Source organism: Dermochelys coriacea, chromosome 12 (genome assembly GCF_009764565.3).
Source record: "Dermochelys coriacea isolate rDerCor1 chromosome 12, rDerCor1.pri.v4, whole genome shotgun sequence".
NCBI classification, from domain to species: Eukaryota; Metazoa; Chordata; order Testudines; family Dermochelyidae; genus Dermochelys; species Dermochelys coriacea.
This window is the reverse complement of record NC_050079.1, coordinates 34,674,927-34,691,554: the sequence shown is the minus strand read 5'-3', so window position 1 is coordinate 34,691,554 and position 16,628 is coordinate 34,674,927. Positions and strand designations below refer to the sequence as shown.

The 16,628-nt window shown below is 41.9% G+C and overlaps 1 protein-coding gene across 3 annotated transcripts in view; it reads right to left on the bottom strand.

Annotated features, from left to right (window-relative positions):
• Positions 1 to 16,628, bottom strand: part of CDH13 (cadherin 13) — a 781,695-nt gene that overhangs the window by 221,567 nt on the left and 543,500 nt on the right. For all 3 annotated transcript variants that reach the window (XM_038368674.2, XM_038368677.2, XM_038368676.2), the window contains one exon: positions 11,044 to 11,222. In XM_038368674.2, coding sequence (XP_038224602.1) covers positions 11,044 to 11,222 — 179 coding nt within the window. The remainder of the gene's footprint in view (positions 1 to 11,043; positions 11,223 to 16,628) is intronic.

The window sequence follows — 16,628 nt, the reverse complement described above, 5'->3', positions numbered from 1 at the left end:
ACTTCATATTAAATTTGCATAAAGGTAGAGGACTGCACAAGCATTCAAGGCAATGGAGAGTCAGTCCCCGACTGCCTTAATATTCCACCTACCTTGCGTATTCCATTGAATATCACTGAGTTCCTGTAAAACAAACAAAAAGACACTCCACTAGCTGCAGAATAGCTGGACTTTTTGAGGATTGAGACTAGTACTGGAGAACTCTCAAAAGCCAAGAGTTTAATGGCATTCACAAGACCACTTCCTTCTCTCTCTCTCCATTTTATTATGATGTTGAAATAAATCTCTCCTTATCTGTCAATTGTATGCTTGTCTGCCGTCTCTTCCTAACTCTCAGACAGACATTCCAGGGGCAAGGAAAGAAATCTGTTCTCCCCTTCCCTCATTTCTCTGTGTCTCTGACATGCCAGGAAGTAGAAAGTACTTAAGTGTCTATCCTAGACCTCAGTATGTTCTTTCATGCCATTTCACTGGCTCTTTCCATTTCTCTATTGGACAAGTTTCATCTGCCATACACAGCAGAAACTAAGAGACGAAAACCCCGAGCAAGTGATATGGCACCGAACATCATCTTAAAAGCATTCCAGCTTCTCCAGTGGCCCATGTCTTTGGAGTAGTTTCAAATTTTCCCAGCAGCACAGTGAGTTCGTTTTTCAAAAAGAACAGGAGTACTTTTGGCACATTAGAGACTAACAAATTTATTTGAGCATAAGCTTTCGTGAATTACAGCTCACTTCATCGGATGCAGACTAACATGGCTGCTACTCTGAAACCCTTCATTTTTCAAGCCACCCATCCTGGTGTGCTGTATAAGTAGCTATTAACGTGCTTACTAGCATGGGATGGGTCTGGCTTGCTGGGCACCACTTGCCGCAGATAGTTTGCAATCTCTCTGGGCACGATGCTTGTCTAAATAACATAAGTTTCTCTGCCACTAATGTATTTCTGAAAGATAAAAACCCAGTTATCTGCAAGGTGCTGACAGAGAGCTACTCGAAGCATGATAGCAGCTGTCTGTATATTCTGAATAAATGCTGATAGCTGAAATGTATTCTTTTTTGGGGCTACAGTTACTTTATTAAAAAACAAAATACAAGAAATGTAGCAGATGACAGAACAAGGAGTAATGATATTAAGTTGCAGTGGGAGAGTTTTAGGTTGGATATTAGGAAAAACTTTTTCACTAGGAGGGTGGTGAAACACTGGAATGCGTTACCTAGGGAGGTGGTGGAATCTCCTTCCTTAGAAGTTTTTAAGGTCAGGCTTGACAAAGCCCTGGCTGGGATGATTTAGTTGGGGATTGGTCCTGCTTTGAGCAGGGGGTTAGACTAGATGACCTCCTGAGGTCCCTTCTAACCCTGATATTCTATGATTCTATGAAATATTAGGTCTGTGGCTATATAAACATTAAAAGCCCTCTGTGAAAAATGGCTCCCTTGAAACAATAAATAAGGTGTTTATAATAATCCCACCAAAATTTTCAATGGCAGAGTCATAGAATAAGCCAGGTGTCTGGCTGCTAAATCCAGTTGCACTCTCTGCTAGTGCATAGAGTCCAGTGGCTAGTTCTGTTACACCAGCAGGCAATAGGATTGAGAGGCCACAAAGGGCATTGTATTAATTTCAGTGGAATAATGGGCCCAAAAAGTCAAAGGTGTCAACATGATCCTGTCACTGCACAACATTAAACAGCCAAGCAGGGTACGGGGTTTGGTATCCAGAAACCTCAGTTTGCTTGGTTTCATGGCAAACATACTAAAGAAGGAACATTTATTGGTAGGGGTATACTTGGGGAAAGGCATCAAAACAAGGCATGAAGCACTTGAGTGATTATATAGGACAAACAATCAAAACCTATCAACGTCCCTTTTGAGAGAGAGGTTATAATTTAGAGTCTTATTTTGTCGAACAGCCTCTCTTGACGGGGGAAGGGGGGAAGGAGATCACTTGCTGCAGGTGCCACTCAGTGATTGGGCAGGGCATGTAAGGGTTTTTTTTTTCCTGGCTCCCCCTGTTGACAGCTGCTCTGGTCCCATGGTGGTCTGCCTCTTCTGTGACTCAGCCCTCTAGCCAGTCACATATTAATGTCCATCTCTTCTGGGCTATAGAAAGAATCCAGCAGTTGGTAAGTCCTCTAGGTAAAGTGAGGGGCTCCTGGGTCTCTATCTTTTTAGATTGATAGATAATGCAGTGTTTTCATTTTAAAAAAATGGAGCTTAGGAAACGAGGCCCAGCTGTAATATTTACTATCTTGCAAACAAAATAAAGGGAGGGTGGGACTTTCAAGGGGTAGATAAGATAAAATGATACAATCATTCTAATTCAGTGCTGAATCTAATTCAAGTTATAGTTTTCCCTAAAATCATTGTAAATATGAATATTCTAGAGTATAATACAAAGATCAAGTATGAAATACATTTGCTGAAACCAGTCATTTTTTCATTAAAAATGAGAGCATGCTGTCACCCAGCTGGAGACTCTCCGGCACATCATCGGGGATCTATGGCCTATCCTGGGGGACGGCCCGTCGCTCTCACGGATCTTGGGAGACGGGCCAGTCCTTGCTTGCAGACGGTCCCCCAGACTGAAGCGGGTGCTCACCAGCAACCACACACCACACAACAGAACCACTAACTCAGGAACCTATCCTGGCAACAAAGCCCGTTGCCAACTCTGTCCACATATCTATTCAGGGGACACCATCATAGGGCCTAATCACTTCAGCCACACTATCAGAGGCTCGTTCACCTGCGCATCTACCAATGTGATATATGCCATCATGTGCCAGCAATGCCCCTCTGCCATGTACATTGGTCAAACTGGACAGTCTCTACATAAAAGAATAAATGGACACAAATCAGACGTCAAGAATTATAACATTCAAAAACCAGTCGGAGAACACTTCAATCTCTCCGGTCACTCAATTACAGACATGAGAGTGGCTGTCCTTCAATAAAAAAACTTCAGAAACAGACTCCAAAGAGAGACTGCTGAATTGGAATTAATTTGCAAAATGGATACAATTAACTTAGGCTTGAATAGAGACTGGGAGTGGATGGGTCATTGCACAAAGTAAAACTATTTCCCCATGTTATTTCTCCCCCCCACCCCACCCCCCACTGTTCCTCCTTCTTGTTAACTGCTGGAAATGGCCCACCTTGATTATCACCATAAAAGGTTTTCCTCCCCCCCCCTCCCCCCGCTGGTAATAGCTCATCTTAAGTGATCACTCTCCTTACAGTGTGTATGATAAAACCCATTGTTTCATGTTCTCTGTGTGTGTATATAAATCTCCCCACTGTATTTTCCACCGAATGCATCTGATGAAGTGAGCTGTAGCTCACAAAAGCTTATGCTCAAATAAATGTGTTAGTCTCTAAGGTGCCACAAGTACTCCTTTTCTTTTTGCGAATACAGACTAACATGGCTGCTACTCTGAAACCTGTCATTAGCAAGAGTATTCACTAGTTAGCCATCACTCATCCTTCTCTTGTTTCAGATGTTTCAGTCATGCTATCAGTGAGAAGAAACAATACTAGATGATATGGCGATGGACCCCACATCACAAAAAGTCAAAGTGAGTAGTAACACAGTGGGCCGGAGTCACCCCGTATTTATGCCACTTTAAGGCATAAATCCTTTAGCTCGCAGGTAGCAGGTACAGAATGAGGGACCAGGGCGCTGGGATACACAGCAGATGCAATCTCAGTGACACTGGAGGAGTGGGCAATACTAAGTCAGCACAGTTGACAATGTGGGGGGCACTTGGAAATATGTAGTGGCTAGCCAGGGTGCCTTGGAGGTGAATTTCCAGAGTACAAGAAACTTAACTTTGCTGCACTTGGTCCAGTGTCATATATCTGCATTGATTTTCTTTACAGATGACTCCTTTAAATATATAGTATAATATAACAGAACATAATACCTATCTCTAAAAAGGGGAACAAAGAGGACCCAGGGAATAATAGACCAGTCAGCTTAACTTTGATACCTGGACAGATACTGGAACAAATGATTATACAAGCAATTTGTAAGCTCCTGAAAGATAATAGCGTTATAAGGAATAGCCAGCATGGATTTGTCAAAAACAAATCATGCCAAACGAATCTAATTTCCTTCTTTTGACAAGGTTACTGGCTTAGTAGATGCTGGGGGGGAGGGGAGCTAGATGTGATGTATCCTTTGATATACTCCTACATGACATTCTCATAAGAAAACTAGGGAAATGTGGTCTAGATGAAATTACTAAATGGTGGGCGCACAACTTGTTGAAAGACCGCACTCAAAGAGTAGTTGTCAATTGTTGGCTGTCAAATTGGGAGGGTCTATCTAGCAGGGTGCTGCAAGAGTCACTCCTCAGTCTGGTACTATTCAATATTTTCATTAACGACTTGGATAATGGAGTGGAGAGTACACTTATAAAATCTGCAGATAATATCAAGCTGGGTGGGGATGCAAACACTTTGGGAGGACAGGACTTGAATTCAAAACAACCTTGACAAATTAGAGAATTGGTCCGAAATCAACAAGATGAAATTCAATGTAAATTAGTGCTAAGTGCTACATGCACGAAGGAAAAAAAATCAAGTGTGCAACCACAAAACGGAAAATAAATGATTAGATGGTAGTACTGCTGAAGGGGATCTGGAGGGTATAGAGGATCAGAAATTTAATATGAGTCAACAATCAGATGCAGTTGCAAAAAAGCCTAATATCATTCTGGGGTGTATTAACAGGAGTGTCATATGTAAGACATAGGAAGTAATTGTCCTGCTCCAATCAGCATTGCTGAGGTCTCAGATGGAGTTCTGTATCCAGTTCTGGGTGCCACATTTTAAGAACAATATGGACAAAATTGGAGTCCAGAGGACAGCACAAAAATAATAAAAGGTTTAGCAAACCTGACCTATGAGCAAAGGCTAAAACATCTGGGTATATCAAATCTTGAGAAAAGATAGCAGTTTTCAAATATGTTTAAGGGCTCTTATAAAGAGTAAGGGGATCAATTGTACTCCATGTCCCCTGAAGGTAGGACAAGAAGTAATGGGCTTAATCTGCAGCCAGGGAGATTTAGGTTAGATATTAGGGAAAACTTTCTAACTATATGGGTAGCTAAGTTCTGGAATAAGAATAAACTTCCTAGGGGGGTGACGGAATCCACCTAGCAGGAACGAAAAGCAAATTATTTACTCATCAAACCATATTAGGTGTAGAGTGAACAGCATTTTACATGGATAGAGGTAGCATTAGCTTCTATATACCCCTCAGTTCACACAAGAACTGATATTTTCCTCCACAAAGCTGATTCTGTAACACTTGCAAAAGAGCACAGTGGGTAATGGGTAAAAATAATTAGTGCTCTATCAAAGAGGTTTAAGAGAACTTGCTTCTATGAAAGTACAGCTGCCTTTTCTGTATTCACATAAGAAACTTTATTTCTTGCTCACTGCAGGCAAGTGTCACTTGAAATGGATTTTTTGTCCCCTAAAATACAAAATTACAGACCATTTACACAACATCAGATTATTTTTTTAGGTGAAATTCTGCTATGTTCTATTTAGACTGCACACTTTGGTACAGGGCATCTTTCTGCTCTGAATCTATGAATCAAAATGTCTTCTCCAGTGAATGTTTGGAGGTATAATTTGCCCCCTTACGCTCTTCAATCTTTATCTCTGGCACGTTCAAGGATACTCCAGTCCCACAAGAAAAAAATGAACATAAATCTTCAAAAATATGTCCTTACATGCCTTCTTAAAATGAAAATGGATGTTCTTCCATAAATTATTAGAGTTTGCTGCAAACTCTGAGGAACATGCACTTTTGGAAACTCAAAAATACATAAATAATATAAATGTTGATAGATTTAGTGCATAATCATTTCTGAAATTGGTGAACACTTCCTCTGAGTTGCTAAGCACCTTCAACTCCCATCCCCAGAAGTGAATGGGAGTTTAAAGTGCTCAGCAGGTTGCCAGATTGGACCTTTCAGTTTACTATATATGCCATATTGTCATTTTCCTTGTAAACTGAAGAAAATAACCTTTTCTATCATTATTTTTTGCACATGGCCATGTACTATAGAAACAGGTCCAAGCTGAAACTTTGGGTCCTAATCTGCTTTGAACTTTGCAGTTAGAATTTCACTGAAGTTCACATTACAGATGAGTGAATCACTGATTTTTTTTGAGCTCCGTGGTCAAACCAAAAAATCTGAAAAAAAAATTTTAGTGCCACCCAGAAATGGAAAATTATTTTTCTCATCATTAAAAAAAATGCGTTAAACTCATCATTTTTTTTCTACTGAGACAAAACATTTTGTTTAGTTTTTGAGAGCTTATCTTTGTTTTTTAAATACATCTACCTACATTTCTAACCGAAACCTCATTTAAAAATGAAAAGTTAAAATGTTTCATTTCAAAAATGTCAGAAGGAAACGTTTTGACTTTTTTAAAAAATCCTTTGCGGGAGAGGCTGGGGACATGAATCTATTGGCGGAATTTGACATAAATTCACAAATAGATTTGGCTGAGCTGAAACTGCGTTTTTTGACAAATAAACTATTTCTCAAAAATAAATCCCCAGCTCTAGTACATATCCAGGTCTGAACTTAGTGGCAGGGGTGTTATATATATAATGCTCAAATAAATTTGTTAGTCTCTAAGGTGCCACAAATCCTCCTTTTCTTTTTGTGAATACAGACTAACACGGCTGCTACTCTGAAACCTGCTATATTCTAACTTCCCCTAATACAAAACAGAAAAAAATTATCTGACAAACAGTATTTAGGCAAACTAGGCAGGAGCCCAGTCCAACTCACACTGAAGTCAATGGGAAAAACTCCCATCAACTACTACAGGAGTTTGATCTGGTCCTAAATTCTAGAATATGATACTGTTTAATACTACAATATTTAGTTACTACTGTGTCATATTTTCAATCTTTTCTGAAGATTGAGGCTATCATAGATGTAGACTTCCTCTCTATCTGGGGGGGGTGCTCAACTCCCCCGCTACCCGCCAGACCTCCACCTCTTCCTCCAAGCCCCCACCCTGCCCTTTCCCTCCCCCATTCCACACCTTCCCCCAAACCCCATCTCCCCTGCCTCTTCCCACCCCCGCTCCACCCTGCCCCGCCTCGTCTCACTCCCTCCCCCAAGCGCACCCCATCCCCACCTATCCCCTGCCTCCCAGTGCATCCTGCATGCCATGGAACAGTTGGGGGAGGCGATGGGGGGAGGGGGAACTTGGCTGCCATTGGGTGCTAAGCACACGCTAATTTTTGTTCCACAGGTGCTCAGCCCTGGAGCACCCACGGAGTCAGCATCTTTGTAGCCAGCCTGGTGTTCTAAAAGCAGACAGGTAGTGCAGGAAAACTAGGCTCACAGTGGCTTCAGATCTCCTTTCCCCCCAGGTAGCGGAGGAAGGGAACACTGTGGCTACTGCACACTTGACAACCATAATCTGACTGAGCAAATTCTTTCTGATAACTGATCCCAGAATTGCTCATCTTCAGAAGAGGACACTTAACATTCCTTCTCACCTGCCTTTGTTCACACTCTAATATAAGGGCAGGTTTTCCAGTTGTAAGATATTTAAAGGCAGTCCAAGGAATCAAGATTCTGAAGGTTCTTAGGAATTTATCTTAACTGGTCTTCATTTAGAGGCAAGTGTGATTAGACATAAAAACTGCTCAGTTGAATGGGAGGAGCAGATGGTAGGTTGAGGCTCACAAAAAGCAAGTTACATATATTTTTTTAGTCAAATAGATGTCCCTTTAAATATTTCTTTTATTTCCTAGAGAGTTACCAAATATATGTAGGTGGGAGAGGGTTGGTCTTAATTTTATTAAAAACAATAACCCCAACATTTGTCTTTCCATTCGGAACAACCAGTTCTTCACCCGGGTGTGTTTATTCATGTGTAAAGTCTGAGCTACCTAGCTCTGATGATTTTGGTTGGTTGGGGGTTAGTACCTAGATCTTGAATTTCTGCATAGAAACGACTCCCCGAGCTGTCTCACAGCAGCTCCTCTTAAAATATAAAAGCATGACAAAATAATATGGGTTGCTGCTTATGTTCAAAAGGGAAATCAAACCTGCCAGATGCCTTGTACCTCTCCATCTCAATACTCCCTCTTGGGCAATATTTGCAGCTTCCCTATGATACACAAACATGAAAGAAACTAAACTTGAAATAAAAAAAAAGAGCAATTTATATTCTGTCAATTTAGCTCAAGTCAAGGGGAAGGCTTCACATAAGCATCTGGATCTACTCAATGACTAAAATTAATAAAAGAGCTAGAAAACATGGACTAACTTTGATCATCACTTTAACACAGTTGCTTTAAAAGCATTTATATCAACTTCCAATGCACTCACATTTGAATAATAAGAGCCAGATTGTTTTGTCCTTCCACGTTTAGCCTACCTGATATGTTTCACCTTAAACGCAGCCACAGGTCCCTTAGTTGCTTCCATTGTTATTCAGGGAACGTACACAGAACAACTAAGGACAATATCAGCTTGATTGGCAATTGTTTTCATGTTTCAAGAGAAAATATACAGTAATAAAAAGGACTGGTAAATAAGACAGATTGGGCTGACTGCAACTAGGGCTCACGTGAAGCGGCTGTAATTTTGGTGGTCAAAAACAGCTGGCTTAATTTGTCTGGTTTCATGGTTCACCTGAAACTTGGAATCTGTGCAAGCTTGGACACTATGTGTCAGTTTTAACAAGAAGCTTCCCTGCAGGACTTCCTTCTGTACATTCTGGGGGTATCTTCTGAGACTACATCATGTAGTCACTTGAAAACTCTGCCTCTCAGCACCCATAATCTTTGGAGAGGGGCTGGCTCAATTTCCTCTCCCTCAAATCATCAGTGGGGGGATCTTTGACCCATTCTTCACAACTAAAGTGACCATATGCCCCAATTTTATAGGGACAGTCCCAATACTCAGGGCTTTGTCTTATATAGGCACCTATTATACCCCCCCGCCTTCCACCCAGTCCCGATTTTTCACACTCCCTATCTAGTCACCCTATTCACAACTAGCATCCACATAAGGGTAGCAAATAGGACTGCTTCCTGCCCATCCCTCTCCAGCATCCTGGAAGACTTCCTGGGAGCGAAATGCATGTGTATGCCTCATCATTAAGCAGCAGTGGAACTGAGATATGCTACTTCAGTCTCATCCTGCCTCTGCCAATCCCCCAGTCTGGAGTCTGAGACACCCTAAAATAGTATTGTGATGAGAGATAGGAATTCCTTTTACTGTGACTTGACATTATAGAAGGGGAAGCGTTGGCATAACCATGCCCACTTATAATTATTTGTATTATGATAGTGCCTAAAGGCCACCAGCACTCAGGATGGGGACCCCACTGTGTTAGGTGCTGTAAAAATACATAGGAAGATAATGCTTCTCCTGAAGCTAATTTTCCAGGGCTATTACAAGCCTTTGCCTATGAATGGGATTGCAGTCAAGTTCCTCTGATGAAGTGAATCCAGGCTCGGGGGAGGCAGCGGGCCTACTTACTGGTCCCTAGAAGATGCTGGATAGGAGCAGCAGAACTGCTGGCTGACTACAAAAGTGCCAGGTGGCATGATGGGTAAGTGGGCTAGTTTACTGCCAGGAAGACTCTGGAAGGAAAGGCGAGATTGCAGGCCACTATGTTGCCCCAAAAGACACATGAAGGCAAGTCAGTGAGGGTCAGAGTCTATGAGAGAGGGAGAACCTGGTATGGTAGAAATGGAAGGGACCTGGGTTAGCCCGTATTCTCAGCTAAAAGTTAATTATAGCACACATTTGAACCCAGGTAACACTGGGTTTCAGTGCTAAAGGTCTGCATAGTTCCAATTATAGCTTTATAATGCTTTCAACACAAGCAGTAGCAACAAAAAACACTTGCAATTTTGGCGAGATTAAATGATGCCACCCTACTTTCCACACAAAAGTATCAAATCAGCAGTTAATAGGAAATCCTGGGGAGATCAAGTCTTGCTTTCAGCACACACTGTGCAGTAGCAATAACAGTTCAATCTCAGACAGATTTCTTGTATGTAAATAGCATCATTATTTCATGTATTACCACTGACCTTTGGCGCATACTAGGCAAGGTAGGGTTGTTTATCACCTTCCATTGATTTTTCAATTTCCAGTAAATTGGTTTTATCTTGAGGTTTTTAACGTATTAGGAATAAAAAATGCAGTGCCTGACTTCAGAAAACAATAACAAGGTTTTGAACTGGAGATCCTGTGGTTAAAAAGGAAACTTTTGCAGATATTAACATTTGCTTCTGCGGGACAGAGGATTCTGCTCTCAGCAATACCAGAAAAAAGGATTGTCAGTGGAGTTACTCCAGATGATGTAGCTGTCAGAAAATTTTGGACTTTCACAATATTAAATGTCAGTTACACATTCCAAAAATATATATATATATTGCTGAATTGCTCTCCTTTGCCAACAAATGTAGAGACAGTCTGGCTCTTTAAAATTCCTTCTGGCTTGCAGGAAGGGACTGGTTTTTGTTTTTTGATTATAAGAACTAAGCATTACTCAATTAACTTTGTCCTACAGGCTAGGAAACTCCCTTTAAGACCAGAGGGTATTTAAAGAGCCAGACTAACACCCAGCACAATTTCATAAAAGGTCAGATAGGAAATCATGTCTGCCTTTTGTTCCAAACCAGCAGACCACTGCTGTTTCAAGTTCTAAAAGTTTATTCATTTCAGTGATTTTATGTCCAGTGTTATGCAATGAAAAATTTCTCCGAATCCAATGCCAAATGCATTGTCTATCAACTCCGTGGTACCAGATTCGCAAATGATGGGCATGGTATACAAACTCTGACACCAACGTCAAATGGAAAGCTCTACAATATAGTGCGTCATTGAGCAAATTTCAACATCTGAACATGTCGGAGCCTCTGTTCATGTAACATAAAAGTACTATCAACAAGTATGCTCAGCTGCTATGTTGAAGAGGCCCACATGGATGGAAGGACAGTATATATATTTACATAGATACATTATTCACTTACCTCACGGTCCAACAATGCAGGTGATACCACTGTGACAATGTCTCCTTTCTCTGGATCAATGAAGAACATATTTGGAGATGGTTTGTCAGGAGTCTGCTTAAGGATATTATACCTCAAAAGAGCATTGTCTGTACCAGGGTCATCAGCATCAAAGGCCATCATGCGCATCACAGTGCTTCCTAAAGAGAAGGTGGACAAACAATATAACGTGGTTACCAATGTAGACTATGTGACAAGAATGCATAAAGCTCCTCTGGTTCCATGTGTGAGCATCACTAAACTGTAATCCAGCATCAGCTCAGGAAAACCAATAAAGAATTTCACCTGCTATTTAGTCTGTCAGTTTACTTCTCCTCAGGCTACTGATTTCTAGGTTGGTAACAACAGGCACGTGTCTACCCTGCAGCAGACAAGTGTATCTAAACCAAACATGGCATCTTCCCCAGGTGGCTTTCGTGGGTGGTGGGACGGGGCAGAGTGGCCTTACACTGGTACCCGCAGGGGTTAACCCTTCCCTCCTAGGAGAGGAAGCCATGCCCCTGAGGCTCTGCTGGGCATGCTCCAACTGGAGAGCAGGTATAAAAGCCTGCAGAGCTGCTCAGTCTGGGCTGACTGCAGGAGGGGAAGGAGGCATGCCACCAGCTCCTGAGGAGGGACAGCCTGTGCACCAGGATCTGGAGGCCAGCCAAGCCAAGGTGCACTCTGATGCCCAGATGGAGTATGACACTGGAGGGGAACAGCCCGGAGGACCCCCTGAAGTGGAGAACCCGGTGTTTATGATAGGAAGTGATCTGGGGAACTTTAGAGGCAAATGGCATTAGAGTCACACAGAAACTTGGTGTTTTATGGGTGGAACCCCATTGAGCTGATGGCAAGGGGAGCTTGCCCCTACCAGGGCCCTAGGTTGGGACCTGGTGGAGAGGATGGGCCTGAGTCCCCCTACCACTCCCCCCCACCACACTGTGTGAATCCTATGGAATCTGGCTGCGAGGCCACACTACCCTGTCTGAGAGGGGGATTATATGGATGTTGGCCATTGGGCCACACTGCCCTGACACTTGGGGTGAGTAACCTGGACTCCGGCTGCTAGGCTGCACTAACCCGACCAATGGGTGATTGGGTGGAAGGAGGCCATTAAGCTGCAACCGGCCGCCCACAGAGAGGCGGATGTGTGAACTTGGGAGTGGTGAGGTTCTGACACCCCACCCTGCCCCTGCCACAAAGGGCCAGTGCGGTGTCAGGCCCACCACAGGTGGTCACACCAACATGCTTGCATATAATCACTTTTCATTTTCACACCATGAAAATAAAGAAATTAAGGAGTCTAGGATGTCTTCCAGCTAATAACAGATGAAAGAAAAAATAGGAAAATGAAAAATGCAATACTTAAATGAGAGAAGGGTTTCAAAACTCTTTAGTACTCAGGCTTCTGAGCTTTGAGTTGATCAGAACTATTTGTGAATTTGACATGGATTTGCTGAATAATCCCCCCCCTCCAATTTTTTACATTGCAGTGGTTAGGGCACTATCCTGAGCTATTCTGGGGTGAGCCTTTCTCAATCTCTCCTTTTGCAGCTGTTCTGCTGCTGTCCACAATGACTCCAAATTCAAATCCCTACTCCAAACCAGGCGGAGTGGGGGCTTGAACCTGGGTGTCTCAGATCCCTAGTGAGTGGTCTATCCACAGAACTAAAGAGGCCACCACCTCCTCCTGGTGTTCTGGGAATGGTCTTTAATAAATACAAACAGTTCAAAATACCTAAAATAGAACAAAACATTTTATTTTGGATCAAACTAAATGTCTGACCCAAAACTTATTTTTGTTTCCATTTTTTGGTTTTACCAAGTAAACTGGAAAGTTTTCATTTTGGGTCAATCCAGCATGACATATTTTCTTTCAATATTTTGGTTCAGCCAACAAATGGAAAAAAATCAATTATTTGCACAGCTGTAGACAAGAGACCATATAGTGATGTTCTGCAAATCATGTTCTTACTAGTGGACCAATGACTGGAGAGGCCTAGCCTCAGAACTCTTTCTCAGGGCAGGAAGTTGTCCTATTTGCTGCCCTTGTGTGGATGCCAGTTGTGAAGAACTAGCCAGTGGTGTCCCAGTGATGATTTGAGAGAGAGAAAATTGTCAGCCCCTCTCCAAAGATAATGGGTGCTGAGGGGCAGGCTTTGCAATTGACTATATGATGTAGCCTCAGAAGATACCCTCAGAATGTACAGAACAGGGTCCTCCTTTCCCAAAAAATTCCCCAGTTCCTAATAAACCTAAATCCCTCCTCCCATCGCCATTGTCTCATCCATGCATTGAAACTCTATAGGTGTACCTATCTAATTGGTCCTGTACATGGAAGGAGAAGCATTACAGAGAATAGTACCATTGAGGTCCTGGACTTTAATCTCTTACCTAGCAGCCTCAATTTGGCCTCCAGGACCAATCTCCTGCCTTTCTCTGTCACTGGTACCCACATGTACCACACCAACACTGGTTTCTTCCCACTACTGCACATAAGTCTATTTAGATATCTAAAGAAGCCTGCAACCTTTGCATGCAGCAGGCAATTCACCCTGTGGTTCTCCCAGTCATCGCAAACCCAACCACTAATAATCAAATCCCCCTATTACATTTTGCAATACTGGGAAACGTAGCAAGGCGTCAAGAAGTAACTTTCTTCTCTCAGAGCTGTCTGACCTTTAATTACTGGTGAACAAAACCAACATGCTGTCAGATCTGTTATATTTCTCAAGGGGGGGGGGGGTAATTGCCTGAAGTGGCAATGAAGCAAAACCTTGGAGATCTTATTTTCAAAGGCACCACAACAAAAGGCTCTGTTTTGTGCTCTGAGAAATGCAACAAAAGAAAAGGGGGAGAAAAAAGCACATTTGACCAAGAGAGTTGTAGTGCTTGTTTCACGGTGTGCTATAATGTTGTTACATTCACCCATAAATGCAGTAGCCTTTGTACTTTCTGTTTGATTTCTAAGAGCTTCTCAACATGGGGAGCTATTCTGGAATAGCTATTCCTGATTAACTCCATGTGTGGAACTCTTAGAATGGAATAAAATTGCCTAATTCTGAATTAGATTAATCCACTTGGGATGTGGATTAAGCTAATTTAGAATAAGAGCATCCACAGAAGGAGTTAATCAGGAATAGTTAATCTGCTTTGAATTCACACCTGACCCTAGTCCGGATTCTTTTTCTTGGGTGGAATCAAGGCTTGCTCACATGGAGGTTTAGTGCACAGCAAGCCAGGGTGTACATCTAAAGCTCACAAGCCTGCTGTATGCTTACTGGCTACATGGACCCTGCTACTGCACACTACAAGTTTGTAGTGTGCTTTGACCTACTGCTGTTTCAAACAGCAGCACATCAAAGCAAACTGAGCAACTTTTGGGGTGTGGTAGCAGAATCCAAACTGTTACTTAGTGCATGGCAGACTAATGAGCTGTACCTTCACACCCTAGCTTGATGTGCATTAAGTCTCCAGGTAGTCAAGCCCTCATCGAATCATAGAAATGTAAGGCTGGAAGGGACCTCAAGATTTTTACTCAGAATGGCATGAAACTCATGTGATACTAAGGGCTTGTCTATATTACCCACTGGATCGATGGGCAGCGATTGATCCAGCGGGGGTCAATTTATCATGTCTAGTCTAGACACGATAAATTGACTGCCAAGCGATCTTTCGTCGACTCTCGTACTCCACCAGGGAGAGAGACATAGGTGGAGTCGATGGGAGAGTGTCAGCCATCGACTTACCGCATTGAAGACACCATGGTAAGTAGATCTAAGTACATCGACTTCACATAGCTGAAGTTGCGTAACTTAGATCGATTTCCCCTCCCCACCCCAGTATAGACCAGGCCCTAGGAGTGATGGTACTCTAACCTTTTTTTGTGAATATTGCTATTTGCTATGCATGATCTTGAAAGGCATGGATAGAAACAATATATTGTAAAGTAATTTCCACTGTACAAAAGTTACTAGTTCCAAATGACTGCCAAATGCTACCACTCTGTATAGGTGTGGATGCTTAATATAGGTGGAGAAGCAGGTCCATTTTTTTTTCTGCCTTCGCTATTTCTAAGGTGTCCATGCCACATAAGGCACAAGTAACTCTACTTCTATGAGTCTCTATAACCAAAGAAAATAAACGTAAACGGATGAGGTTTTCTGAAGTTCAGTAATCTCATACTACTTACGTCATTACAAATCATCAGTGCCTGAACATTGTTGTGATACCTGTCACTTGTTCATACACATACACACACAGAGAAAAGCAACTCTTTAGATCCAAGATCCCCCAGCACCCTCTGTCAGAGGAGCTATGGAATCCCACTGCACGAAGAGTAGCTCTTTCAATAGGACCAATCTGAGTGTTAGAAAGGCTTGTCTAGCCAAACTAAAAATGGCCTGTGTTCAAATATATTCCAAAACTAACATGAAAGCTCATTGCTGCACATTTCACACATGCACACTAACAGCACAGTAGTAGCTAGTATATATTAAAAGCCATTTTTAAAAAGAAATCTAAATGTTTTACAAAAATAGCAGGCAAGTGGTTGCATTTCCTTCCTCAAACACTGCTGCTTTAAATTAAGATTTAAACAGTCACTGTTATATATTTGTACTTTATAATAAATTAAAGATTGGATCCCAGTCAAAAAGATCAAATTCAGATTTGCATTTCCTAGAGATGCAAAGATGTGAAGATCAATGGTTCTGGTTTGGGCACATGTACTGCTGCTAGTATTTCAAAAGGATCTACAGAGTAGACTCCAGTGCCAACAAATTTAATTTAAGATGCATACATCTTTGGCATTACTCCTTCATCATAAAGTTTTATTCTTCATAAAAGATTCATTTCCCCAGACTCATAAACTGACTTCTTCTAATTCAGTGTCATTTTGTAAATACTTCCATTCCTGGCATCAATCAAATGCAGCTGGCTTCCAACCCACAAAACAACAGCTTGCAACATTATCATGTTAAACAATATATATTAACTTATCAAGCTGAGGAACAAATGTCTGCAAAATCAGCAACTTTATAGTTCTGCCCGTGATTTGGAGATATTCACTTTAGGCTCTTTTCCTCAGCAAAGGTATAGGAGCTGCCATGCTATATTTCAATGTTTGTTACACCTTCTGGGCAGTTTTGTTGTTATAATCACTGGAAACCTCTATTTGCACCTCCCAAAGTTGCTCATTGATTAAATATATATTTCACCAGCCGTTTCATTGGTAGCTATAGCCTTTGGAGTAATCTGCTGATTGTTGATTTGGCCTACAACTTGCTTTAGAAATATTAGTGAATAGCTTCCCTGAGACACCAGAAAGCAAAACACAATGCTTGCACAATCTTGTGGCAAGTGGAACAGATGGTTTCTTGGGAAAAGCTCCTTGGCATTTTGTAATTTACCTTTCAATAACCTTTCTTTCTGTCAGATGCCAAGAGAGTATCCGATACATTTGAGCTGATGGAGAAAACTCCTATTAAAACAGAATTATTTTAGGTTCAACTACCAGATGGGTTGAGGGTCTTTTGCTTCATTACCTGTCATCTCCATTCGCT